Below are 27099 nucleotides of genomic sequence, written 5' to 3' on the forward strand. Positions count from 1 at the left end.
AGGGGAGGCTTGTTCTCTTGCCCCCTTGAATCCCTGATCCGTGAACGTGTCTGGGCAGACGTGAGGGAAAGGAAGGAGGCGCAGGTCCCCAGGGGGCTGCCGTGCCCGCCAAGCCTTCGCTGTTACAAAGCCCTGGTCACAGCTGCTCTCAAACATGGCGGCAGGAGGCTCCCCACCAAGGCAGAAGATGGATGAAGCAGAAAAGGCCTCCTCTGGGGCTTGGGGACAGGGACGCAGACCCTCTCCTGCCTTCCTGTTGAAGAGGAAGCTGTTTGGAACCAGGGGGAATGTAAGCCCTGTCCTCTTCCGACCGTACTTCCCTTTCAAACGCTCTCCTTAAAGCCAGTCTAGTTCTGAAGCCAGGCAGAGCCTTGTCGAGACACGATCCTCAGTGGAAGGTCAACTCTTCAGTTCTGAGGGTCATGATGTAACACAGCTAAGGGCTTCACCACTGAGGCGCTCTGGGAGGCCGAGCTAGAGACGAGCACTGCCTCAAAGAACATCTTCCTCTTTACCCTTTTCAGTAATTTTAACCAGTGGGTGGTGGATTTGACCACCAGGCCAAAAACCAACTGACCAGCCCTTCGGCCGGAAGGACCCCACTTCTCATATGCATACCCCAGAAACCATAGCAAATGTTAGCCTTCTCTCTGCAAGGCGAGCAGCTGCAGCAGAAACCAGCACTCATGAGCGTGGCCGCGTCCGGGGAGGGGCGCATCAGGACACTCGTCTTTATGACCGCGGTGCTTACAGGGTGGGTGCTGTGGGAATGAAAAGCAATGCAGACTTGAGAGTTCCTTCCTCCCCCTTCTTTTATCAGCCTGCACATACTGACACTCACTCCCCGGAGCTGAGAAATAGCAAACTCCAGCGGGTGTCTGGGTTCACGTCCCGGCCTCCAGCCTTGGCTGCCCCGGCCGGTGCACATGGAGCCGAGCGGGGCACCGCAGGCAGCGTGGGAGCTCCTCAGGAAGCACGGATCTGAGCGAGGCACGGCTTATAACATCACCCACCCACGTCCTGGAACTTTCCTGCAGCTTAGGACATGTGCCAACAAGCACGAGATGACCTCAGTCTGGCCTGTCGCACTGAAGTCGTTGCCCAGAAGACAGGTCCTTCTCTCCAAGGAAGGCGGGGAAACTACCCCACAAGCAGCCCGAGGTGGGGGAGATGCGCACTAGAGGGTTGGAGAGCTGGGAATGTGACTTGGAGAATTTAGGAGGGTGGCCTTGACATTTTAAACCGGTGTACGCCATTATGAAACATTTAAGGGTTCCTGGGCCCCTCACACGACGATGAAGACAGAAGTATTTACCTGTTTACCTGTAACGCGGGGCCCGGAGCAGGCCTTCAGAAGCAGTGCAAAGTCAGAGGTGACTGCTAGAGGCCAAGTCTCCCCATTTCAGATGTTTGTGGCTGGGGGTCCAACACGAGCCCTGGTAGCCAGGGGGCAGGGCTGTCTCACTGAAGCACAGACCCTGCTTTGTCAAAGTGTGCGTCAGGGAAGGGTCACCCACTTTGACCCAGGAGACCTGGAGGCAGACGCAGCCCTGTGACCCGCTGGCTTGAGCCTATGGTGAATGAGGATTTAAAAAAAAAAAAGCTGCAGCACCCTCAAAAGCAGCACAGGGATGAGGGCCACCTGTTTCATAACCAGCAAGTTCTAAGAATTTATATAACAATGTCCTTCCTTCTAAATAAAAAAATGATACTTTTATTATATATTTTTAAATCACAGGACTCCAGGGGCTAACAATCATCACACACACGCACAGACACACACACTTTATCACTAATTTCTGGAATCATCTCCCCCGCCCCCTCTCAAAATTTGGCCTCTGAGTTATGCTCCAGGAATTTTCCGGCTCAGCTGCCTCCACCAAGTCAGGATAAATGGAAACACGAAGGTCTTCTGGCTTCACCCACAGTCCCCAAGCGCGGCGACGGGAAGGCCGTCGGCTGGAGGCCGGTCTGCTGAGTCAGCACAGTGAGATGGGACCGGCTCGGCGCAGGCTCCCGGGGAGGCCGGCTGTGCGCGGAGGGCCCCCGGCCTGCAGCCTGGTTCTCTCCTTTCACTGTTGGGTTTTGTCTCTTTCTACGGGGTTGCCTCACCTGCTGCAATAAAAGTGTGTCTTCTGTTCAGAGTCACACTGGAGGGCAGGCGGCTCGAATGAGTAGTGCCGTTATATGTTACGTCACTGAGCCTACAATTGAGAAATCTGAACTCTGGGGTTACAACTCAAGATAAATATTATTTCAGGGTAAACAAACACATTACTTGGCTGGCCAGCAGAACGCTCAATTCTTTCAAAAGCCATAACCGCATGTGGATTTCTGCTTTCTGCCATTAGCCCAAGACAGACGCCTGGTCTCTGCACCTTCACTATCACTCCGAGAGCAAGCGCTTCCCTTCCCGCTCCCCTCCTCAGCACCCAGACTGACTCCAGGGCCCAGGAGGTGAAAACACATGGCCTGGGCAATTTGGTGCTCAGTTCAAGCTGCCCAAGGCCCAACCCTGATTAACACCGACTACTTCTTTATTTATTTTTTTTATAATTATCTTTGTTTTTTGTTTTTAAAGATTTATTTATTTATTTATACAAGCACTGGGTACGGTCAGAAGCGCGGGAGGGTGAGAGAATTCACCAGAGCCAGAGCGGGGAGCAGAGCAGGCAGAAGGACCGAAGTACACTGCTGAGGGGAGCAGCGGGCGGCAGGAGAGGTCTGCGCGCCATGTGGGACCCTCCTCCGGTGGCCGGGGAGCAGCCGGGGATCGAACTGGCATTTCAGAGGCTGCGGGCAGCTTCGCAACCCAGCGCTCAACCGCTGCGCCACCGGGGAGGCCCCCGACTACTTCTTTAAACGTGTTGATACCCAGGTGGCGGCCTCGCGGGGACAGCAGGCTTGCGGGAGCTGGAAGCCAGGACAAGCAGATGACCCAGGACCTCCCTCCTGACAGACGCAGACAACACAAGGGACAGGGAATTTGAGGGCAGCAATTTTCTGAAAACACCACCGTCATCTTCCAAGTCCATGAGCCTTTCCAGTCAGGAATCGGGGTGGGGGTGACACGCACATGTAATGCTCACGATATAGTCTTAACAGAATAAAGACATTTTAAGAATATGAAACGCTTTTTAAGACATCTATTTTCAGGGGCAAACCACAGTAATAGAAATACTCTAAAGAGCTGGTTCGTTCTAAAGTCTTTTCCAAGAACAAGGGCAGCCAACTTCCAGGAGGTACCAAGACATGTTCTGGCAAAAATATTTTCACTTTCCTAAAGTTAAATGCTGTCTTCAAGTCCAACAATATTACATATATACATATATTTTGATCCTTTTCTGTCAGCAAAAAAGGGGAACAATTTTTTAAATGCCAAAACTGATTAATATTTGTGTAGAAGGAAGGTAGTTTCAGTTGTTTATAACTCAGACCACAGGTGTCATCAAAATATCAGCAACTGTCCCTAAATTCACATCTGTCAAAGGTCCTTCTCTCCACTCACATGAATTCGTCTGAATCATTGCCATCCTGAGGAAACAGAAAGTGAGAACCATAAGAGCCTTAAAAACAACTCAATTAGAACAGCAAACAATTAAAAAACAATTCAGAATTAGTCGTAACAAACAAGCCCCCTCATGCCTCACCAGAGGTCAGAAAGTACAGACAATTCCCTCATCGCATCTCCACCTTCAGTTGTAGGTGGTTCAGAAGAGCTGGAGAAGCAGCAAAATTCACTAAGCTGTCATTCTGCAGCTTGGATGACACAGCAAACGTGACGGCGACTCCGAAACCACAGAGCGAAGCCCACTGATGCCGCAGAGGAGGCCAGCATGGGTGCTTGGAGGCCGGACGCCTCCTTGAGCAGACCACAGCGTGAGGCCGAGTGAAGGCTGCCTCCGTGTCTGACCAACAACGCTGCTCCTACCCCAAGTATTTTTGGCCTTCAAGGTGGTCACCTATTTGTGACTTCACAAGATGGTTTTTTTGGACAGGAAGTCATCAGAAGGTTTCACGCAGGTGAGTTGCCAAGTCAGCTGACTTGTCAAAATCTTACATGATGGTACATGTCTAAAGGGCCTGGTTTTACAGTGTGACTCAGAAACAAGTCCTGAAGATCAAGGACAAACGTAGAGCCCAGATTCCTTTCCGAGCTACTGTACATCCCAAAAAAACACTCCAAGTGCCAGCATTCACATCTGTGAGAGTTCTGGTGCATTTGCTTGGAAGTCACAACTTTGACCTTGTGACTTGTTTCAGCCTCTCTCTCGTTCCCATTGCTCCACACCTGAGCTGTTCAGGAGTGGGGGGTGACTGTGGTACAGAGGCATGCCCGCTTCTCTCCTCCCTCACAGTTCTTATGAAGATGGGCAGGGGGAGAGGAGATACAGGTAGAAAACAATGGTTTCTGAGAAGTCTGGTGTTATCTCCAGTTTCACTCTGCAGCTTTTGCCATGCTTCTCTTCACACTGAGCACAAGACACGGAGGACTGACATGACTGTGGGAGTTAACTCAGGTTTCCACTCAGAACTATAACTGCCCTAGTGTTCTTTTTTTTTTTTTTTTTTTAAAGATTTATTTATTTATACAAGCACTGGGTATAGTCAGAAGCGCGGGAGGGTGAGAGAATTCACCGGAGCCCGAGCGGGGAGTAGAACAGGCAGACTGACGAAGTACACGGCTGAGGGGAGCAGCAGGCGGCAGGAGAGGTCTGCGCGCCATGTGGGACCCTCGCCAGTGGCCGGGGATCGAACCGGTGCTGCAGAGGCTGCGGGCAGCTTCGCAACCCAGCACTCAACCGCTGCGCCACCAGGGAGGCCCTGCCCTAGTGTTTTAAACCGAAGGCTTAGAAGCTTGAAAGAGCCGACCCATACCTTTGAGGGTGAACTTTAAACCCCAAAACACTGAGGGGAAGACAAATCTGGACTGGTGACAATGCGCTCTCGGGTCCAAAAAAGGCCGTGAGCGGGTTTGCAGGGAGTTCTTGGTGCAGGGACCTGTATTCTGGCAGGACAGTAACTTTCAACTACATGGATCTGAGCCCCGAGACACTCTCGGGATAACTAATAAATACCCTTTAGGCTCCCTTGTGAGAGGGCGTTTGTCAGCATCACTATTAGGCCTCTCATCTCCCGCTTATGGAACGATAAGGAAATGAAGGGACGGTAAACAGAACTGTGGTTCCTGATACCAAATTGAGGCAGATTAGACAAAGTGTTACAGATTGAAGACAATGATTCAACTGGAAAGCAAAAATTCAAAATTAAAACCAAGTAGGGGGTGAAAATCTGGTATTTTCGTGATGGATGTGTGTATGCGAGGTTAACATCACGTCCCACCTCACGCAAGCACCAGCCCTAACTGAGAGCCAACCCCCGCCCCGCTGGGAGCCTGGACCGCAAGGGCCTCGGGAGCCGGGGAAGGGGCAGGGCCGCCTGGGCGCTGCTCAGCTCCCGGCGCATTCAAACGCGAAGGCAGCAACAGAAACGGTTTGGAATGGTGGGACCCGGCAATGCTGCACAGGAAGACTGAAGCTGGGGCAAAATTAACCCAGACGAGTGTGGTGCTTTGAAAAGCGCGAAACCTGCTAGTGAGCTCGTCGTCTCTGTCAGAAGAGACTGAATCAGGGATGCTCAGGCAGAACGCCTGGGGCTGCCACGCCCGGGAGACCGCTGCTGGTCAGATGGCCGCCCCCCATCCCCACAGCCAGGTGAGGTGAGAGTGAAGACACGAGACAGCCATAAAAGCTACTGAGTAAAAATGGACCCTCTCAGTGAACCAGTATGAGACAATTCACCCAGCACAGTTGTCTTTACTTACTGGTAAATGGGAGCTTTCAAACAGCAACTTCTAACCATACCAAAGAAAAAAGAAATTACTTATAATGCTGCTGGAAGAAAATGTCTAAGGTAACAGGTGAACAAAACAAGCAGCATCTGTTCACAACACCCTGTTATCTGTGGGCTGGGCTCCAGTTACAACATTCAGGATTCCCGAAACTATCTGTGGTAAAAACTAGTTATAAAAAGTATCTAACTCAAGGATAATATTATCCTAAGTCTTTTTTACTGTTCCTTGCTTACATCCATCCCTGGATTTGGGTCAAAATGCTGCATGACCTTTCCAATGGAGAGGACTGGCAATGGAGAAAAGTGTTTGTTATACAAAGTCAGAAGAACAATATGACTGTGAGTTTTGCAACACGCTGTACTTGCAGCTACTATTTTGGTACAGTAAAGCAACAGCCTTGCAGGAAAATAAGCAACAGCTGAATGAGACACTCAACTTCATAAAATAAAATAATGCCTTTTCTTCTTATGCATGGGGAAAGCTGTAAGAATTCTTCCACTGAGAGAAAATAAAACACTCATTGTAAACCTTCCTCCAAAACTTGAACCTGACTCAAATGTGAAGCTCAGGAACAGGGCAGCAAATTCCAGAGGGAAAGAAAAAGCAGGGGGGTTCATTACCCTCTGGTCTGCAAATATGATTTCTTAATCCGGGAACTTTTACAGTTATCACTGTAAGACAGTGGTTGCATATATATATATACAAGTTTATAGGGGTGTGTGTATGTGACAGTGTATGTATGTATGTAACTCTGTGTGTGACTATATGTTTATACATCTAAACTCCAAAACATCCAAACTTAAAACCCCTAACAATGGGAATGAAAATCCTAACATCACAGCATTAAGTGCCAGATTTCTAATGGAAACTAGCCAGTAAACAACATAAAACTTCAACAAGCAACTGTAACCACAGCACAGATAATTAGATTTGGGGTATGTGAAAACTTCTGTTCAACTGTTAAACAATTTTAAGAACTCTGAGACCAACTTCTAGAAAGGATTTAAATACAACTCATCTTTTGGTACTGGTACTCTGTGGGAAAACAGCAACTAAGGACGGGCTTATTTAAATTTTAGAAGAGCCCCATTAGTTATGTCTCCCTTTTAATGCCAAGGAATACTCCTTAAAGAGGTCAGAGAACTGATGAGGCTTACTCAATTAGTAAATGAAAGTTTAAGCCTCTAATTCAAATTTTTAATTTAAGGCTCTATAATTACATAATGCCACTCTGGAATTTTTCAGGAATAAATTATAAACATCTCTGATTCACAAAGGAGCTTCACAAATTTAGTTATTCATAGAGCCTTACACATTTGAGAAGGATCTATATACCAAAAAAGTACCAAAAACCCTATTAACAATTGCAATTCACTAAATATGGGATTTGACTAAAAGATCTTTAAGGGACCTGAAATTCTATTAGTTGTTTTCAAGTATCTAAAGCAGTGCTGTTCCACAGTACTTTCTGTGATAATGGACATGTCCAATCTCAGCACTGTCCAATATAGCAGCCACGAACGAGCCATATGTGACTAGTGACCAAGAAACCGACTGTTAACTTAAATTTTCATTATTTTAAATTTAAATAGCTGCATGCGATTAGTAACTAGTGCACTGGACAGTACCGATCTAAAGCATCCAGTTGGTAAGCTGTACCATAAAACATGCACTACACCAAATCTATCCACCCAGCCTCAATTTTCATCAGACTTGATAGTAAGTAAATCATGACATTCCCAGACACTTCAAAATCAATCTGGGGAGACAGTACTTGTGAACAGTAAGGCCCTGAGCTAGCGCTCGCAAAATAATTAAGTGCTAAGGCCAGGGTCTTAGCACCGTAACACAGGCCACTGCTTCTCATCATGTCCGGTTCAGAGGCGCACTAAACCTGCAGGTAAGATCTAAAGGTCAATACTTGGTTTTCTTTATAGTTGAAGGTGTTAATTTTGTTTTCACACATGTATAATGTAGAATCTACAGCCACGTCAGACAGAACATTGTTAACAGGCACCTGTTAACAACCAGAAAAGAGGGCGAGAAACAAAGCAAGCCCTGGAACACTAAGGGCCCCGCCGTCTCAGCAGACGAGGCGTGACAGTCTCCTTCCACCAGGTGACCTGATTAAAAACAAACACAGGAGAAAGTCCACGGGGAGGAGGGTGATGCCCAACAGAAGTTGCCCACATGTGCGGCAGCTGCTAAATCCTGTGAAGCTGTTTCCAACATGCAAATCAATACTGGCTCAAAACTGGACAGTAACTCACTCATCACAAACTCCTGGTTTATTATTTTAAGGTACAGGAGAGCAAGAATGTAAGCATACCTGATTTGAAGACATATTCTCAACTTTCATTAATGACGAATAGCTCCTGGAGGAAAAACACATTTAAAATAAGATTATCCAGTCAGCCAATCTTTTGTGGAATTTATCTGGCACTGCTGAGGGTCATCAGCAGAAAGGCGAGAGTTGTGGATTCTGTGTATATGTGTTTAAGAGGATTCAATCCATCCCCGCGCACAAGCAATTGCAACATAAAAAGGCCCTATGATCAGCCGATGGGAGAGGAAGCATCGTTAACAGCTGGCCAAGGGCTTATTCCCGGCCACGCCATAGCACCTCCCCGCCACTCTGGGAAGCAGGTGACACGACTCCAATCTTTCTGCTGCGGGAAATGATCAACAGCCAAGAGCAGACCTGATTTGCAGCTAAGCACACTGCGGCTGTACCTATTCCCGGAAGCAAAGGAGCATATGCACCCATGTGGGCAGGGTTACCAGGGCACCCCTCTCAGAGGGAGAACTCAAACCGAGCCCGACAAGTGGGTAGGAGGCGCGAGGGGCGGGGTAGATCCAGGGAACGGGATGGCAGAGACAGAGGTGGCACTTATGACGACACTGCACAGACCAAGCCAACTCGCGTGGGGCCCTTTTCTAGCCCCCGTCAGGTTCTGCGCTGGTGTCTCTCACTCCCTCCACCGTACACGGCTTTTGAGGGTTGACCCCCGACTGGAAACGCAGAGGACACTCCTCCAGCAGGTGCGCGCGGATGGCGGAGCGGCAACACACCTGAGCTCGTCCATCTCCCTCTTCTTCTTCATCTCCTCCTTTTCTCTCCTTTTCATTTCCTGAATCTGGGCTTTCTTCTCATTCCGCTCCTCCCGGTCCCTGCACTCCTTCTCCGCGGCCAGGTCCGGGAACCGCTCTGTCTTGGTCTTTTCTAACCGGTTCAGGATCTCATTCACTTTCTTCTCCACGGTCACCATTTTCACCTTTGAGGGAGAGAGGGTGAAGTAAGAGTGAATTTTTTCTCTCCAATTCAGCACCCAACTTTTATTTTACTTGAGCTGCCACAATGTGGGGAAAATTACCATTAAAAATGTTGAACCTCTATTAGTTATAGTAAGTCTGTATTTATCATTGGCTTTCCCGCCCAGAACCGGAGAGAGGCTTTCCAGGGGCTTGGGAACCCAGCTTACTCCCCTTAAGAAAAGGTGGGTGGTGCTGGGCCCGCCACACCACAGGCACCAGGGCAGAGGAGGCCCCGCCCAGCGCGCAACAGAGCACTCACGTCCTTCTGCCTGTGAAAGCCTATCTGCCCCACATCCATGTCGGCTGTTTTCTTCAGGTTGGCCCACGGCGTATAGACCACAGTGATGTTGTTCATCTTGCAGCCTGCCAAGAGAGACCATCTCAGACGCAGGCAGGACCCCGAGTCGCCCTCCCTTACCCCCTGGCAAATGACCCCCCTCCAACAAAGACAAAGGCTCAGTAGGTCCAGGCCAGCAAGTGTTTCAAGCCACAGAATCCTCTTAAACACATACACACAGAATCCTCTTAAACACATACACATACAAAATGGTAAAGGTGACAGGTAATTCAAGCAAAGGACTACAATGGAAAAGCAGGGCCCATGAACTAGCTTCACGGACTTCTGAGACTCTCTAAAATTGAGTACAGGGCCTCCCCGGTGGCGCAGTGGTTGAGCGCTGGGTTGCGAAGCTGCCCACAGCCTCTGCAGTGCCGGTTTGATCCCCGGCCACCAACGAGGGTACCACATGGCGCGCAGACCTCTCCTGCCGCCTGCTGCTCCCCTCAGCAGTGTACTTCGTCAGTCTGCCTGCTCTGCTCCCCGCTCTGGCTCTGGTGAATTCGCTCACCCTCCCGCGCTTCTGACTATACCCAGTGCTTGTAAAAATAAATAAATCTTTAAAAAAAAAAAAAATTGAGTGCAAAATTTATTATATGTATTTCTTAAAAAAACAAAAGGACTAATGGACCAGCGTCTCAAAGGAGCTGGTACAGCCTAAGCAGCGGGACAAAGCAAAAAGTCCAGGCCTGGGACGCAAGAGGCCTACCTGCGACCCTGGCACTGCCCTGACCAGCTGTGTCACCGCAGAGACCTGGCTCTAGAGCTTCTGCCAGAACATGAGGAGAATGGACTGGTCTAGCTGACCCTTAGCCTGGGTCCAGATGGTGATGACAGGAAGGCACACAAAAGAGAAGGCAGAGGGAAGGGTACAGGCAAGTCCACAGGCGAGGGAAGAGCAAATGCCATTGGCAGGAGAGTGGAGCATGTGAAGCTAAGAGGTCCGTCGTCAGCCCAGGCCACCTTAAGTTAACACTCGACTGCACCAAGGCGGAGAAGGGGCAGAAACATGCAAGAGGTTTTAAGGTGAATATGGACAGGCCGACCAGATTCTCGGGGTACAAACACAGTGAACCCAACTCCCTGGTTCTAGGGCCTGACGGTGGTCACCAGGGAGCAAAGTGTCCTAACGGCACAGGGACCCCTGTGGAACACGCAGGACAGACGCCACAGCACACTCTTCTTCACTCCATCCCCTCCTGCTGCCTCACAGGAGGGAGACTCCAGGCCTAGCACCTCCCCCTGGGGAGTGAGGGTCACAGGGATGGCTGAGCAGGAGAGAGGGGCCATTCTGGTCACTCGCCCCTCCTCGTCTCTGTATCCTCTAGGGTCAGGAAACTCCAGAGAGGTTAAGAAGAAAGAGGCTGGACCAAGAACAGAGCGGGCAAAGGTCTTCTAACAAAGTCGCATCTGCTAGCCAGGCACATGGGGAGGGGAGATGAATGAATGAAGGTGCAACACACAAGGAAAGAAGATAATGATTGTTTTGAGTTTGATTATTTTTTTCTCCAATAACTGAAAATTTTCACTGGAAATCTTAGAAACTGTTCTGCTTGGAAAAACAGAACATCCTAGAACAAACTGAAGTTTAACGGCTCTCAGAGCTGACAACCAGTGGCTGCACAAGGTAAGACTCCGCGGGGTGGCGCGGCGCCTGGCTCACCACTAAGGCTGCCCCGCTAGGACCAGGAAGCACTGGCTGGTGGCGGGGAAGGGACAACGCTGCCCAGCTCCCGTCCGACAGTTGCCAACCCCCGGCACCCGTCAGCTACGCATCTCATCCGTGCTCACCCCGTTCCTTCTACCCTTCTGGGGCATCCTTAACTGCTAACAAACCACACGAACCCTTATTCTACCTAGACCTCGGTGCCATACCTAAAATCCAATTATTAGTTCAATTGTTCTTACAGAACACCATCTCCTGGCTCTCCTAACCCCCACCTACACCCCAATAATTGTCCTTTCTTGACCTGTAACTCACTATTAACAGATTAAGTTTTGTGCAGTAGAAGTAAGTACGCGCCGAGCTGTACAGGCTCTACCTAGAACACATCCCTACAGAACAGGCTGGCTGTTCTCAACCCTCTCTCTCAGGCACATGAGAATATCCCAGAGAAACTCACAGGTTACCTTTCCTCAATTAAACAAGAATCTCTGGGAGATGGCTCTCAAAAACAAATGATTTTGAGCCCGCGGCCTCTGCGGCGCCGGTTCGATCCCCGGCTGCTCCCCGGCCACCGGAGGAGGATCCCACATGGTGCGCAGACCTCTCCTGCCACCCGATGCTCCCCTCAGCAGTGTACTTCAGCCCTTCTGCCTGCTCTGCTCCCCGCTCTGGCTCTGGTGAATTCTCTCACCCTCCCGCGCTTCTGACTGTACCCAGTGCATGTATAAACAAAAAACAAACAAATATAATAAATAAATAAAAACATGCCTCTATAAAAAAAAAAATAAATAAATAAAAACAAATGATTTTGAAATCTTCATAATCTCAGCAAGAGAAAAAAGTACATTAGAGGAGGGACGAGAGGCAAAAGTAGCAAAGAGTGATATAGAGACTTCTGAGTTCTAGAACCTACTGACAAGTGATAAAGATCTCAAACAACATTAAAGATAAAGCCATGAGACTTATCCCTTGGTAAGTTACTAACATCAGCTATTTTCCAGAAGTCTTTCTACAAATGTTTAGGGCAAGTGGATTCAGACAATCTTCTGTCAAAGGCAAGGAAAACAGGGCACAGGAGCTGACATCAGAGGGAGGGAGGATCAGCTCTCAGTTCTTTGGCAGGCAACAGACAGAAACAGCAGCGAGGCGGAGCACAAGTCAGAGTTGGTAGCACGGCCTCTAAACCACAATGCACTTCAGACGCAGAAGTCAGGGTGAACTGTGAAGACACTTCTAGGAAAACTGACCTTGAATGCTGTTGGCCTTCACAAGGTGGGCACAGTCCATCAGCACGTCCTTGGGAATGTCCTCTATCTTCTCTCCCTGAAACAAAAATAAACCACATGCCACTATCTGTTGCCGATCAATAGGTAGCACTCCCAGGCTTTGCTCCTTAATAGGCACAACTTTATTTCAGGTAGGGGCTCTTCAATTGTAAGTCAGAACACTGAAAATGATGCTATGGGGGGGTGTTTATTTACAAGTGAAGGCAGTTATATGGAAAATACTGATAGCAAAACAGTCACTGGAATTATATCTGAGAGATTTTTTTTCTCTTTCTTCTCTCGTCCTTCTCTAGAAATCTTGAGGGAAATAGTGCCTACCTTTGACAAAGGAAGGTCTTCTCAGCTGAGGGTCCTATGACCTGAGTTTGGGGTCTCAAATTTCTGCTAGACCATCGACCCCCAGGCTCACTCAGGAAGAAAGTTCTTTGGTGCACTAGACCTAGCCATTCACCGAAAGGGAGAACTAATACGGCCTCATTTTCTCAACAGATACTGTGTCAGGGTCAAAGCTGAATAAGCAAAGCTATTCCAAGGTAAAAGTAGTTCAGAGGCAAGAGCAAGAGGAAATCAATTCAGCACTGCGGCTGCTAGGCATGGGTTACGGAAGCTTCCGTCTGGGAATGAAATGTTTGACCTAACTAATGCTTGCAATAATCGAATTTATTTTATTATACTTTGGCTTATTTTGCTTTATTTTGAAGGCTTTTTATTTAAAATGACGAGAATCTCTGACATGCATTCTGACCCACACACAAGCCGTACGGAATGTGGCACTGCTGCGGAGATCTGGCTGCAGCGATAGCAGTTCTGCCAGGCCTCGACCTCGGCCTGTGCAATTTCCTGACCATTTATAAGTTTCTGAATTCAACATCAGTCCCTGGAAGTCAGCAGTGTGAACACCAACCATGAAGCACACAGAAGCTGGTGGGCTCTATACTAAATAAATCAAAGTGAACAGTCAAAAAACAAAACAGGAGCTATTCTGGAGTACCCCACATGCCAGGCACATGGTAAACAGCCACGTGACATGCAAGCATTATCCGCCCTGAAGCTGAGGGAGGCAGAGAAGCAGCCCAGCACCCATCACGACTAAGCAGCCTCGCCAAGAGACGACCAGGATGCAGGTCAGGCTCCAACAACCGCTGCAGCTGCGGCACCTTGTGAGCCTCCTGGTCCAGCTACAAGGCCCTTCGAAGGAGCCCTTTCTTACTCCCTGTGGCTGTCAATGTTCCTAAAGCCATCTCCTCCTTTTTCGCTACTTCTAATATAAAGTGAGCAGGCCAAGAAAAAAATCATTCGTTCTAGCATTTTGCAGAAAATTACTGTAAAATTTGGAGTGCGGCGTCTTGGGAGCTCACAGTATGTAGAAGCCAGAATTCTGACTTGGGCTTTGGGGCATGTCTGTTAATGTCAGAACCCTCTAGTTAAGTGGGATTTTTCACAAGTTTTCAAAACTCAAGAAAGCATAAGAAGACTGTAGAATACCTGTATCTTCTATGGTTTGGGTTGAATTCAACAAAAAAGTCACTGCATTTAGTGCTCAATGTGTGCCAGGCATCATTCTAAGGGCCCCACGTGCCAGTTCATTTAAGCCAATGGGACGGGGTGGTGTGGTTTGGTCACTGCCACACAGCTGGTCACTGGGAGAGCCCAGGGCAAGGCCAGGGTCTGGCTGTAGACTGACCCACTTTCCTTAGTCCTACTCCACAGCGTACTTGGCACCGACTGAGCACAAAGGTCCTTGCAGCTGCTGCAGGCCATGAGCTCACGCTCCTAGGAGCACTCTGTCACCTTGAGCACACCACGTGCTTCCCAGAGAAAGCAAGCTCACACTCCTGGAAGACCAGCTCAGCCCGAGGCACTGTGAACATGGACTACCACCATTTCCATTTTCCAACAAAGCAGAACCCAGAGAAAAAAAATTTAATCTGCAAAAGGAAAATGAGTAACATCTGATGCTATTTTCTCTGAACTTAAATTATTCCAAAACATGAAGAAGCTGCCTAGGAGAAGGCCAACGTTTTGTCATCATCATTGCTCCAGCAGAGTTCATGGTCTTCATCTTTCCCTTCACGATACAAAGCCCAATAATATGCACAGTACGAGTAACGATGGCCACAATGGCCAGCCTTGCTAAGTGAACAAAGAAAATATTGGAAAAAACAAAAATTGAATAAAAATACATTAAAAAAAGAAGTAATGGGCCTCCCTGGTGGCGCAAGGGTTAAGACGCAACTTACGAAGCTATCTGCAGCCACCGCAGCACGAGTTCAATTCCTGGCCAGCCAGGGAGCTACCCACATGGCGCAGCAGACCTCTCCTGACTCGCCCTCTGCTCCCCTCAGCGGTGTACTTTGGTCAATCTGTCTTGTTCTGTTCCTCAATCTGTCTCTGGTGAATCCCCTCACACACCCCCACCTCACCGCTCCTCTGGCCTGTACCCCAGTTCTTGTATGCATAAATAAATACATCTTTGAAAAAAAAAAACCAAAAACTAGAAAAAGGAAAAAAAGTATCACAACAAAAAAAGAAAAAAATCTAAAAATACAAAGAATAAAGGAAAAAAAACAGAACCACAATGAAGTAGCAATTTATATTTATTAAAATGGTTGAAGACTACTACCATAAGATCCTAAAAAGTTGATGAAAAACCTATCTGTATCAGACAGCATTTTAAACTACCATAGCACGATCATGAAAGGCATTACAGAAATGTTTCTATCATTTGACCTAGCAATTCCATTTCTGAGAATTACCCTAGAAAAGTAATTCAAGACAGGGCCTCCCTGGTGGCGCAAGGGGTTAAGATGCAACCTATGAAGCTGTCCGCAGCCACTGCAACATGAGTTCAATCCCCCGGCCAGCCAGGGAGCTACCCACATGGCGCAGCAGACCTCTCCTGTCTCACCTGCTGCTCCCCTCAGCAGTGTATTTCAGTCAGTCTGCCTGTTCTGCTCCCCACTCTGTTTCTGGTGAATCCTCTCACCACTTGCACCTCTAGCCTACAGTTCTTGTGTGCATAAATAAATCTTTAAAAAAAAAAAAGAAAAGTAATTCAAGACAAACTCTCGTGAGGGAGCGTCATGCTGGAGCTACATTCTGTCATGCTGGAGCTACATTCTGACGGGGAGCCTGTCTACTCACTGCGGCCTATCATCTACCCCAAAAGTGCCAGTCAACACAGTAACTGAGAATAATAAAGTTTATAAAAAGTCACTTTCAAAATGGGGGATGCCATGGTGGATAGTAGATGGTCGCAGGTACCTGCCCCCCAAATGTCTGACACGCGGCAGAAAGGCGGGGTGGGGGGGGACATGAAGCAGCCCCAAGGAGCTCTGGGAAGCAGCATTCTCGCTGGAAACGCAAAGCACAATGACAACTGCACGTCACTGCAGCGTGCTGGCTGACGAGCACCACGTGCACACATTCTGGAGAGAAATGAGCAGGGGTGGTGGGCGGTGGCAGCCAGGCTTCTATCTGAGGAGAGTGACAGGAAGCAAGGCTCAAAGGGCCTCTGTAGTGAAGGTTAGTCAGACACAGCAGCACGAGCTTGTGTCTTGCTGAGTGTGGACACAGATGGAGACACTCACATCTGCGTGTACACGAACTGGCACACATGCATACCCAGCACCATCCACTGAAGGCCCAGCAGCAATGATGCCCAGATACTGGCTCCCAGATGCCATTCCCCACTGAAGGAACCAGTGTCACCTGGAGCCACCTGATTCTAGGGTCTGGGCCGGGCAGCCTCTTGGGGTACCAGAAAGCGAGGAAGTGCTCAAAAAATAGAAGGATGGAGCAAGGCAAAGGCAGGCAGGAGACAAGCTGGACCAACTCGAGCAACAAAGCAGCACAGCACAGGAAGTCCTCGATTAACGGGGACAGTCCTTGAGAAGGAGCTCTAGGCTAAGTGACAAACAAGAGCAGGTCCTCAAGTAACATAACGTCATTGCCACATGAGCCTGGATGTCTCACCCTCGACGTTACGATGGAACATTGAGTAAAACATTATTTGAAGAGCTGCTTTACTGAACTGTCTGAGTTCAGTAAAGTGAGTCTTTATTGACTCAAATAAATAGCTGAATCAATAAATGGGGGGGAGGGGAGATAAATCTTCCCGACACAAGAACTGCAAATAAACGTAGATTCTCCCCAATCCTGGAAGCGGAGCCCCGCCCCACCCCCGCCTCTGAGAGTGGGCTGGGCTCCGGGACTTGCTTCCCAGGAACAGAGTATGGAAGTGGGAGAAAAGCAGCTCCATGGGGGAAACCTGGCAAACGCTGCCCTAGCCGGGCATCAAGGTCAAGAGCATCAGTGACAGGTCTGTCAATGCCTGTGCCCCCTGACATGAAGGGCCCACACGGGCACTGCACCCCTGTGTTGTTCTTCCCCCAAACCCTGAACTCCAATCAGGAGAAAACATCAGACGAACTCACGCCGAGACTCTGCACAACACCTGACCATACCTCTCAAAGAGCCAAGGTCACGCACAAAGGGAAGGTGAGAAGCTGCCACAGACCGGAGGAGACCAGACTGGCACACGTGACGATGAAACGCAGGTGGGGCCCTGGACTGGCCCTGGGCCAGGGAGACACTGAGGGAAGCAAGTCCAGCGCTTAGCTGGCAGCAATTTATCGCATTGGTTTTCGTAGTTTTGACAAATCTACATGGTCATGTGAGCTGTTAGCAATGGGGGATTGGGCCCGGGGAACATGGGGACTCGGCACCATCTTTCTAACTTTTCTATAAATCTAAAATCATCCCAAAGCAAAATATTTTTAAAAATAAAAGGAGCCATACACACAACAAGCATAAACAGCCTGTAATCCAACTGTACAAATGAATGTAAAGACAGACTGGAAAGAACACGGGTATCCTGTCGCTAGAGAACATTCGCTCTTTCCCCTGAACCACTTTAAAGCCTCCCACAAGCCCAGCAGCAGGGGCCACGGCGTGCTCTCTGTGGGGAAGACGCGAGCGCAGCGGCGCCAGGCAACGGAAGGGAGGCAAAGCCAAGGAGACAGGCGCCAGGAGGCCCCGGCAGGACACGGTGGCGCTTCGGGCCAGAATACAGGCTCTGTCCCCGCCCAGTCTCCAAATCCCCCCAAATTTCCCTTAGCGAGTCTGCAGGTCAGGGGAGGGTGTCTCTTCATGGCTGAGTTTTAGACTTCCATACATATTTGTTACTTGAAGGAACGCCATTGCAGAAAAAAGTAGAGCCACGAGAGGATGCCCATCACTAAAGAAGTCACCAAAGCACGTTTGAATCCGGTTACCTTATGCAATCGGAGGTATACATGAGCCGAGGAGAGTTTGTCCACATGAAACCTACAAGGAATGAAAACCACTTTTAGCAAGAGATACGAGACAACCAGCTCAGGCCACTGGCACTTACTGGCATTCCTATGCGCACGTCCTCACTCAGTGCCACCCAGATGCTGGGCACCATGGAGCACAACACACAGGCACAGCCGGGCCTCCAAAAGGCCCCCTAGGAACGCCGGGAGCACTGCAGCTGTGTGAGTGTGAGGGCCAGGAGGGCGTTTCCAAGCTAGACGCAGCTATCAGCAACCAGGCACAGAACAGGGGTTGGGTGGGGCCTACAGAAGCGAAGGACTTAGAGAAAACACAGGTAACGAAATTCCAGGTGAGAAGAGAAGGGAGTGAAAGAAGCCACTGAGAGGCTGAGAGCCCGGCAGGACCAACAGGAAAAGACCTCACAGTTGGAGCAGCACCAGTTTGGAGAGAAAGAGAAGGGGCTGGAACATCCTGAGGTTCAAGCAAAGGCAAAACAATCCAAAGAGAATGTCAAGCAGAGAGTTGGGGGGGGGGCTGGAGAGGAAAGCCTCAGGACAGAAGGCAGACCAGCACAGACGGGGCCCACAGAAGGACAGCAATGACCCACGAGCCCTATACTCCGACCACAGCAGTGACCCACGCGAGAATGAGACTGGTCTGTGACACTGTCCTCAAAACACTCAGAATGCCCGCCCGGCCCACATCCGAAATTTACCTTTCATGAGGCGCCAATCACCCACCAACTTAATGAAATCTCTTCAACTTACTTCCTTTTCCACCAAACGCAACATTTAGGGATACTAGATTTTTCATAGTTACAATCCACCCAGCAAAGCCGACATCTTTCAGCACCCAGAGAAGCCCCAGCCTCACACAGGGGACAAAGGAACAGACTGTCGCTCTGAGATTCCGCTAACTTCAGTCACCTCCTCCTGAGTCCCTCCCTATCCTGTATGAGGAGTGTTGGGTAAGACCCCAAGGAGGCACCGTTACATCCCATTGTTTCTCGAGACATGTTCTTAACCCAGATGTATTTTCTGGAAGTGAAAACGGACACAGGGTGAAGTCATGTTGTCTCTAGAGCACTCTGCAATGTCACCCTGGATCGATAAAAATACTAGGCATTTTTGGCTAACAGTCTATGATGACTCAGGTTTTATTCTGATCTTGACTGAGAGCCACAAGTAGACATAACATGCTTGAATTATTTTTCTCCAAGAGATTTATTTAGGGCCTCACCAGTGGCGCAGCGGCTGACCGCTGGTCTGCGAAGCTGCCCGCAGCCTCTGCAGTACTGGTTCGATCCCCGGCTGCCAGGCGAGGATCCCACATGGCATAGTAGACCTCTCCTGTCTTGCCCGCTGCTCCCCTCAGCAGTGTATTTCGTCAGTCTGCCTGTTCTGCTCCCCACTCTGGCTCTGGTGAGTTCTCTCACCCTCACGCACTTCTGACTATACCCAGTGCTTGTATAAATAAATAACTAAATCTTTTTTTTTTTTTAAAAAAAAAAAAGATCTATTTACTCATTTACATTCAGAGATTCCTGGTTATTGTTTCCAATTTGGTACTTTCCACCAGAAAAATGTGTTTTTGGTACATCTAGAAATTACATCTCAATACCCTTTTTCAGGATGTCAGGGAAACACCACGTTAGTAAGTGAGCTCAATTGAGCGGCAGCTTCTCCACTCCAGCGTCTACTTGTTTGAAACTGGTTCTCCATTTACGACCCTTTCCTGCAGAAGCACAGGGCCTCCCCTGTAGCGGATGTTTCTTAGTGGTGTCTGATGTAGAATTCCGTCCAAAGAAATATCAAAAAAACGCAACATATAGCTAATGGAGCCGCACACGCGCGAACTGCTGGCACGCGGCCTGTCACTGCCTAGTGGACCAACTTTAGCTAGGCTCTGCAAATGGCAGAGGAGGGCAGCCGGGGGCTGTGGCTGAAATGCAAACCAAGAAAAACCAGGTCTGTGAACAAAAGTGTCGTGAGCAACTTCCATCTTCCTCCCGCCCCAAAATCAGTGCCCTTGCTGGGTGCAGACCAGAAACTCCACAGATGCACCTGGGTGGCAGGAGGACACGGGACGCAGGATGCTAGGAGCTGGGTCCTCTGCTTCCCTCGCTGAGGCAGTGAGGTACACAATTTCTATTTTTCTTTGTTTAATTAAAAGTGGATTTAGTTCCACTCTCACTAATACTAGAAAAACCCTTCACTTGGAGGTAGCCCGGGAGGTCTCCTGGAGAAAATGCAGATGCTGGTATTCAGAGAAGCGGCGGTGAAATCTGCCCTGGGATGTGGGCCCAGGAATGATTCCAGGATCTGCAGTCTATAAGCCAGAATGGATCTTGAAATTTAGGGTAATTCCAGCTTACATCAAACCTCAAATAGCTTCTTTGAAAGGTCAATCACTTCCAACAATAGTGGTTAACCTCAAGACGACTTGAGTGCCCACATGGGCATCCAGGTCATCTGTAGACACGGACTTGTAACTGACATACCAGGAGACAGTCGGCCTTGATGAAATGCAAACCCTAACCCTACAGGTGGGATATGGTAGTAAACTAGAAAATTTCTCTTCCATTTCATTTTTCCCTTAATGTCAGATAAAAGGCTGTGGCAAAGTGAATTTCATGGGACACCTGCAGATGTTACCTTTCCATGCACACACTTCTGCCTCCCACCTGACCAGGTAGAAGTTCTCAGCAGGTGACTGCATTCCAGGTACATCTCCCTGACCAGCATGGAAAGCTATGGGTTTTAAAGACAAAGGATACAATCCAGTCGGGGTGACAGGTGCTCAAAACAGAGGCCTCCCAAGTGCAGTGACTGTGAGAAAGGCCCTGGAGGCAGCAGAGAGCTACTTAGTTAGGAAGTCAGCAAGCTTGACTGCAGGTTCTTGGGCACAACTACCGGGGACCTACCAATAGCACAAAGCAGTCACTGTCCCCAGGGGCTCACTTCTAGCTGAGAGCTCTAGGAAGGCAGGTAGCACCCAATCCAGAGTCCTCAGCACAAGCAAACTGCCCACCCACACTAAGGGACCCCAAGGAGTATCCCCCCGATGATGTACTTGAATTCAGAACAGGGGCCTTTGTAATTGGAGGGGCGCAGATTTTAAAGTCTTGAAAATCCCTTCTTACCAGGGAGGCCTTCAGGAGTCCCTGCAGACTGGCCCGGGGTCTGGGCAGAGCCCACACAGGGGCAGCCCGAGTCCCTCTGTGGAGCAGTCCTTCCCAAAATGTTCAGGCTTATACCTTTTCTAAAATGCAGCAGCCGAACTGTGACTGCAGGGAAATAAGTGAAGGGTCTGGGCCCACAACCCAGAGAGAGAAGAGGTCCAGAGAAAGTCGCAACAACAGCCCAAGGAAAGAAAAGTGACTTGCGGCCCATAAGTGGCCGAGCCAAGATGGGAAGGGGGAGCAGTGACTCAGAGGTAGAGGTTGTTGGGGGCAGCCACTGCAGAGCAGAGGTGTTCTGGTGTTCTGGTTTCCCCTAGCCTTAGTCACCTATCAGAGCAACGGGGGTGGAGGGAGCAACCACCTCCCAGGGCTGTTTTGCAGTGAAATGTACCGATGAGGGAAAACAGCTCAAGGTACTCGGCAGGTGGTCATGTGCCGCATACATGGTCACTCTGACTGTCAGCAAAGCCAACAGGTCTGGACACTGATCCTCAGAGGTGGCACTTGGCAGGGGTGTTCGTAGTGAGGAGACCACATCCTGCTCAGCAGGTGGAATGAGACTCCAGAGGAGACATCGCAGGTCAGGGGGGATGGAGGGGGGCTGGGACAGAAAGCCAGCACGCTGCGTGGGAGAGCACTACAAGAAAGCAGGAGAGAAAGACCGACCGGGCGCCCACCCACTCCTAAGAGGGCCTGGTTTAGTGGTCAAGCCCATATGGCAAGATGATTTCTAAGACAATAAAACAAAACAAAACAATTTAGGTAAAGTGAAAGAACTTTTTTCTGTTAATTTGTTTTGGTTTTTGGAGTGGCTTTGTAGCAGCCTCCTTAGGAGGAGGCTGAGTGTACATATCATTATTTTTTAAATTTCCATGAATTATGTTAGAAAGAAAGGGCAAGGAGAAGCCAGAGCTAAATCCAGGAAGGAGGTAAGAAGACAAAGGACGCCAGTCCGTCTCCGAACAGCCGGGTCTGGTCAGAAGCTGTGTCTACGCGGGAACTGGGGTCTATTTTCTTCACAGATTCTTACGAAGCCCATGTAAATGCTGTGATCTCAGTAACTTATTCTGAGCAGACAAAAAGGAGGTAAAAGCCTATATTCCAGAGCTCTTTGCGCTTAGGCCTGAGATCTAAGCCAGAAGTATCATTACCAGTTTTCATGGTAATTACAAAGGGAGGGAGCTGGCAGTTACCTGTTCACTGTTGATGGCTCATAAAAATACATACCCCAAGTTCGAGTCATAGAGTCATAGAGTCATAGAGTCAGGTGGGTGGCCAAGTATAAGAAAGTAAATAATGACTCACAAAATGCAGAACCAACATTGTTACTTACCAGATATCCTCCGGCCAGCCATGCTTTATTAGATCTTCATCTACAGTGAGATACAAGGGACAGAGAACAGGTAAGGAAGACTGTCTAAGGAAGCTATTCCAGAGTTTACAGTCAGCTGGGGAGGGGAGAAATACCAGTCCTTTCCACATGTTTTTTTCTCCTTTAATGGAGAAAAATAATTCTGAGACACTTTGGATGTCTGAAAACATAGAAAAAATCATAAAAAGCTTTTACGAATATAATAACCTTTATAATTTTTTAATAAAAATACTTACAATCAAAGTTCAATTATATTTCTCTTTGAGAATAATAAACACTGACAATTCAGAGTAGCTGAGAAACTAGATGATATCTTAGGAAACTGCTTCACTGTAACGATCCATGTTTAAATAGTTTTGCAAAAGGGTCTCCCTGGAAGACACAACCTAGGAAGCTGTCCACAGCCACTGCAGCACAGAGTTGGATCCCCGGCCAGGGAGGTGACCCACATGGCGCAGCAGACCTCTCCTGTTTCGCCCGCTGCTCCCCTCAGGAGTGTATTTCAGACAGTCTGCCTGTTCTGTTCCCTACTCTGTGTCTGGTGACTCCTCTTACCCCACACACACACCTCTGGCCTGTACCCCAGTTCTTGTATGCATAAATAAATAAATCTTTTAAAAAATATAGTTTTGCAAAAAACTATGGACTGCATTTTTAGTTGTTTAAAAAAAAATCTCAAACATAAAATTCTAGAAAATTAGGGAACAAAACAAATGAGTATAAAAAGAACATAAAAATCACCTAAAATTCAAACAAAAATGAAAATAAAATCGAATAGTCAAGAGTCCAAAGTATCTATCTCTGGGGATTAGAACACAAGTACTGAGAAAGGATGAGGGCAAGTTGATGTTTTTCGTTGTGAGCATGGTTATTATCTGAATTCTTAAAACACCTGTTAGACAAAAATAAAATCTGAAAAAGTTCTTTGGAAACAATGACTACTTAGGTGTTGTATGGATAAGCTTTCCTATTGCTGACATTTGTGCTAATTATGTTTCAATAAATCTTTTTTAAAAATATATTCCTGATTATTTCCTTCAGGTATATTTCTAAAAGGTGAAGAAGTACTAGTGCAAAACGTATGTACATTTTTAAGACTAATAATACATATCACTATAGGTGATTATATTAATATACTCTAAGCCCAGGCACATTAATAATTAGTAACTAATTGTATTTAACACAAAAGCATTACTTAACATATCAGCACCAAGCTAAAGATTATAAGGCAAAGTATAGAATAACCCTAAGTACAGGGTAATTTTAAGTGTATCCAAGAAAGCATAATACACTTAACTTGAGCAAAGTCAAAGAGATGATAAATCTGGGCAAAATTTTGCAAAAAGTTTTCTTAGTAATTGTCTCTTCACAGACACCGCATGTATTCTGAAGGGCTTTCTACTTGCTTAAGTGGGAAGCTGAGCAAACAGTCAACAGGAAATCAGAAAAAGTAAAAGGAAATAATGGAAACCACTTTTCCTCAGTCAGGCATTGTTGGCTCCCTGGTGACACCTGCTGGCTGATGGAAAGCACAGACCTGACAGCCTCACAGGGCAAGTAAGTCAGCCCACCTGACCCTCATCTGAAATCTTCCAGGCCCTTAGAATTGTGAGGTGAGCGTGTGGCACCGTCCTTACAAACCAGGCTGTGTCTGACTGACCCCAACAGTTCCTGAAAGTGGGTTTCCCATTTTTGACAACAAACCACCACCACACAGCATGCTAGGAATAATCTCAATGTACATCTGTAGACCCAAATTCTACTGATAAATACCAACAATGGACATTTAAAGAATCCCACAAGCCAACCCATGCCCACCCACTCCTGAGGGAGCCTCCCAAGCGCTCCCTCCTCACACTGACTCTTTGTCCTTCCACTCGTAACAGCATTTGCTACTGATCTTCCTTTACTCCATCCATTTTTAGAAACTTTTAGAGCAGTATTAGGTTCACAGTACAGCTTGGCCCTGCTGGTTTCCGTGTGGGTGTCCACCTGCAAACGCTCACCGGCGGCTTCTGGGGACCCACCATATGGCCCCAACAAGCTCCCACAAGAAGTAAACTCAGCGGGAGAAAGAGAGGCAGGGTGGGACCGTCACTGCAGGGACTACACAAGGCCCACCCACGAGCAGCAGTGCAGACACAAATATCCATATGTGCAGCTCTGTTCAGGCGCCCCTAGGTGACCTAACTCTCAGGTTCCCATCCTTGACATGACAGGAGGCAAAGCAGACCTGGCAGGCTGGTGTCTCATCTCCCAGAGATACCTGAGTCTCGTGGCTGTGTCCTACTGCTCAACACGACACAGGGAGAGCGCACACCTGCCTCTGCGGCACGCACCAGAAGGACACCATGAGATTAGACACAGACTGGCTATGACAATGCGCGGGTTACCGGGAGACATGTATAACCCAGTCCCCACACACTGCATGCAGCCTGCTTCCCATGAAGTCACACCCAGAGTCAGAGTCGTAAGTTCATTAAAAGGAAAAACTTTAAAAATGGGAGTTGTTTTGTCTTGTTTTAATTTTCTCTTGCTAGAATGTAATAGTCTCTCGCTGAGACTGAGTCTGTGTTATGGCAACCACTGTTACTGCCAGGTGCCAGCATCTGTCTGACTTATAAATAACTATGTGTACGCAGAATACTATATACAGTGGTAACATTTATATGCCACTATACACAAACACAATTGCTGTAGTTACATATAGTTATATGTAATTACATAATTGTATGTCACTGCTATCACTACTGTGCCAACTTTTCACTCTTGGCCTAATGATTTCATGAATGTGAAATATTTCAATCTGAAAAAGAATATTATACTTGCCTCTTTTAAAGGCATATGAAGGTTACATTCAAACTATTGTCCATCTCAAGCTGTACCACAGATGCTGTGGTGAATGGGACAGCTGCCGGCTACTGAGGCCTCAAACCCTAGAGGGATCCCAGGGAGGGAGGAGGCGGCCCTGGGCAGTGAAAGAAGTTCCAGTGAAGGTAACTGGCATTTGCTGAGTGCCCGAGAACCAGGCACTTCACCCAGCCTCTTTTATTTATTTAACTTCCACCGCCGTGCAGGTTCATTCTCTCTGTGACCCCCTCCTCATACCTAGGAAACCTGAGGCTCAAAGAGATGGAGTGACACAGCCAGTCTGCCCAAGAGCTGGGGCCTTTACCTAGGTTGGCCTGACCCAAAGCTCCTTCCAAATCATCACCCACCCCAGTGAGAAGAGCAGCTGCGTTTCCAGTCTTGAAGAAGAGTGTGACTCACGCTCCCCAACTCTTCTCCCCCTCACACCCGAGACCGTGCGGTAAAGCCTCAAGAGTGCGGACAGTCTCTTCTGTCTCCCGCCTCATTTAGTCAAAAAGGCTACTTTTCCCCCAAAGCAGTGTCTTTGTTTTAAACTTTAGTTCAAATTAATTGCTGGATCAAAAAATTAATTTAGGTCAAGAATAGTTTAATGAAGTAAAACAGAAAAGGGCATAGCAAATAGTATGAGTGGTTTTTATAAATTTGTTTTAGTTATATAATTTATATAGTATGAAAAAAATGTATTTCATTCTGAAGAGAGTGGTCAACAAACTGAAAAACCAGCATGTCATGATTCCAAAAGAGTCACCTTCAGTCCCAAAAAACCATGCTAATCTTAAATGTGGCAAGATTGTGTAGAAAATGATCTTTTCAAAGTCAAAGCCACAGCTTGTTTTTATTTGAGCTAATAAATTAACACAGGTCAACTTCTGATTCACACTACCCTAAATCAAGTAACACCACAAAATTCTTTGTTTCTAATCAACAACAGGTAGGCCTGTCAGCTCAAATACTGATAAGACTCAATTCTGGAGAACTCCGCTGAAGGGTCATATTATTATAATGAGTTATTTAATAGAATCAACAGGTTACTTCAAAACTCAAATCCAACCATACGAGGGGAAAGACAATGAACACTTACCTGCTAGAAATTTCAAAATCAAATGCTTTTGGAAACTTACTTTCATATTTATCCTTTCCCATGTAAATAGTGTAAGCAGATGAATTAACTAAGACAAAAAAAAAAATAAAAACCAGTTAGATAAAATTCATCACCAACCAAACTGTTTCATGAGAAAAACAAGTGACAAGGGATTAGATTAGAGGTTGACAAAGTGGTCCATAGGAACAAATCCAGCCCTGGTTTAGGCAGTCCTCAAGCTAAGAAATATTTTTACATCTTTAAAGAGTTGGGGGGGGGTAGGTGGGAGGGAAGCAAATAATAAGCTACCAAAACTGTTGGCAGTTCACAAAATCTAAAATATTTACTATCTGGCCCAAACGGCAAGTTGCCTGACCTTATAAATAGTGACTTTCCTACTTCCTCAGGGATTTAATTTAGTGAATTGCAGTTCAGGTTTATGTACTTGCCTCTTAAGAAATTTAAAACAAAAAGCCTGAACATTTACCTCAACTATTTAAGAATAGATTCTTTTACTAAGCCCATTTTTTTTTTCATAATCCTACTTAGCCAAAATTATTTTTCTATTACCATCTTATTAACAGCTATTTAGCTACAAATTATAATGGATTCCCTACCCCATTAAGGAGAAACACAGCTCATAAACAAACTTCTAAATCAGCTGCTCCAGACCCTGATTATACAGCATTAGACTCATCCCACTAAGCTAATGGTGTGAGCAGGAGACTTGCCTTTTTTAAATATTCTCCAAGTGATTCTAATGTGAAGTCAGCACAATCCTAAATCAAATGGAATATTCTGGGTATGGCTTACCTATCAAAGGACACTTGCCTTACTG

The 27099-nt window shown here is 47.5% G+C and overlaps 1 protein-coding gene across 2 annotated transcripts in view; it reads right to left on the minus strand.

Moving 5' to 3' along the window:
* The window catches only part of CCDC25 (coiled-coil domain containing 25), a 41102-nt gene that overhangs the window by 10360 nt on the left and 3643 nt on the right, over positions 1-27099 (minus strand). Inside the window, exons 2-9 of one of the 2 annotated variants that reach the window (XM_037526505.2) lie at positions 26302-26349; positions 22271-22310; positions 17735-17786; positions 12420-12495; positions 9429-9532; positions 8927-9129; positions 8184-8229; positions 2728-3534 (exon numbers count right to left, since the gene is read on the minus strand). In XM_037526505.2, coding sequence (XP_037382402.1) covers positions 3505-3534; positions 8184-8229; positions 8927-9129; positions 9429-9532; positions 12420-12495; positions 17735-17786; positions 22271-22310; positions 26302-26349 — 599 coding nt within the window. In that variant the 3' untranslated portion in view covers positions 2728-3504. Of the gene's footprint in view, positions 1-2727; positions 3535-8183; positions 8230-8926; positions 9130-9428; positions 9533-12419; positions 12496-17734; positions 17787-22270; positions 22311-26301; positions 26350-27099 lie in introns of those variants that run through there. The other variant, XM_054701076.1, reaches the window with a different exon arrangement.

The sequence above is a fragment of the Talpa occidentalis genome, unplaced genomic scaffold (assembly GCF_014898055.3).
Source record: "Talpa occidentalis isolate TD23 unplaced genomic scaffold, MPIMG_talOcc4v2.1 talOcc4.4, whole genome shotgun sequence".
In the NCBI taxonomy this organism is placed as follows: domain Eukaryota; kingdom Metazoa; phylum Chordata; class Mammalia; order Eulipotyphla; family Talpidae; genus Talpa; species Talpa occidentalis.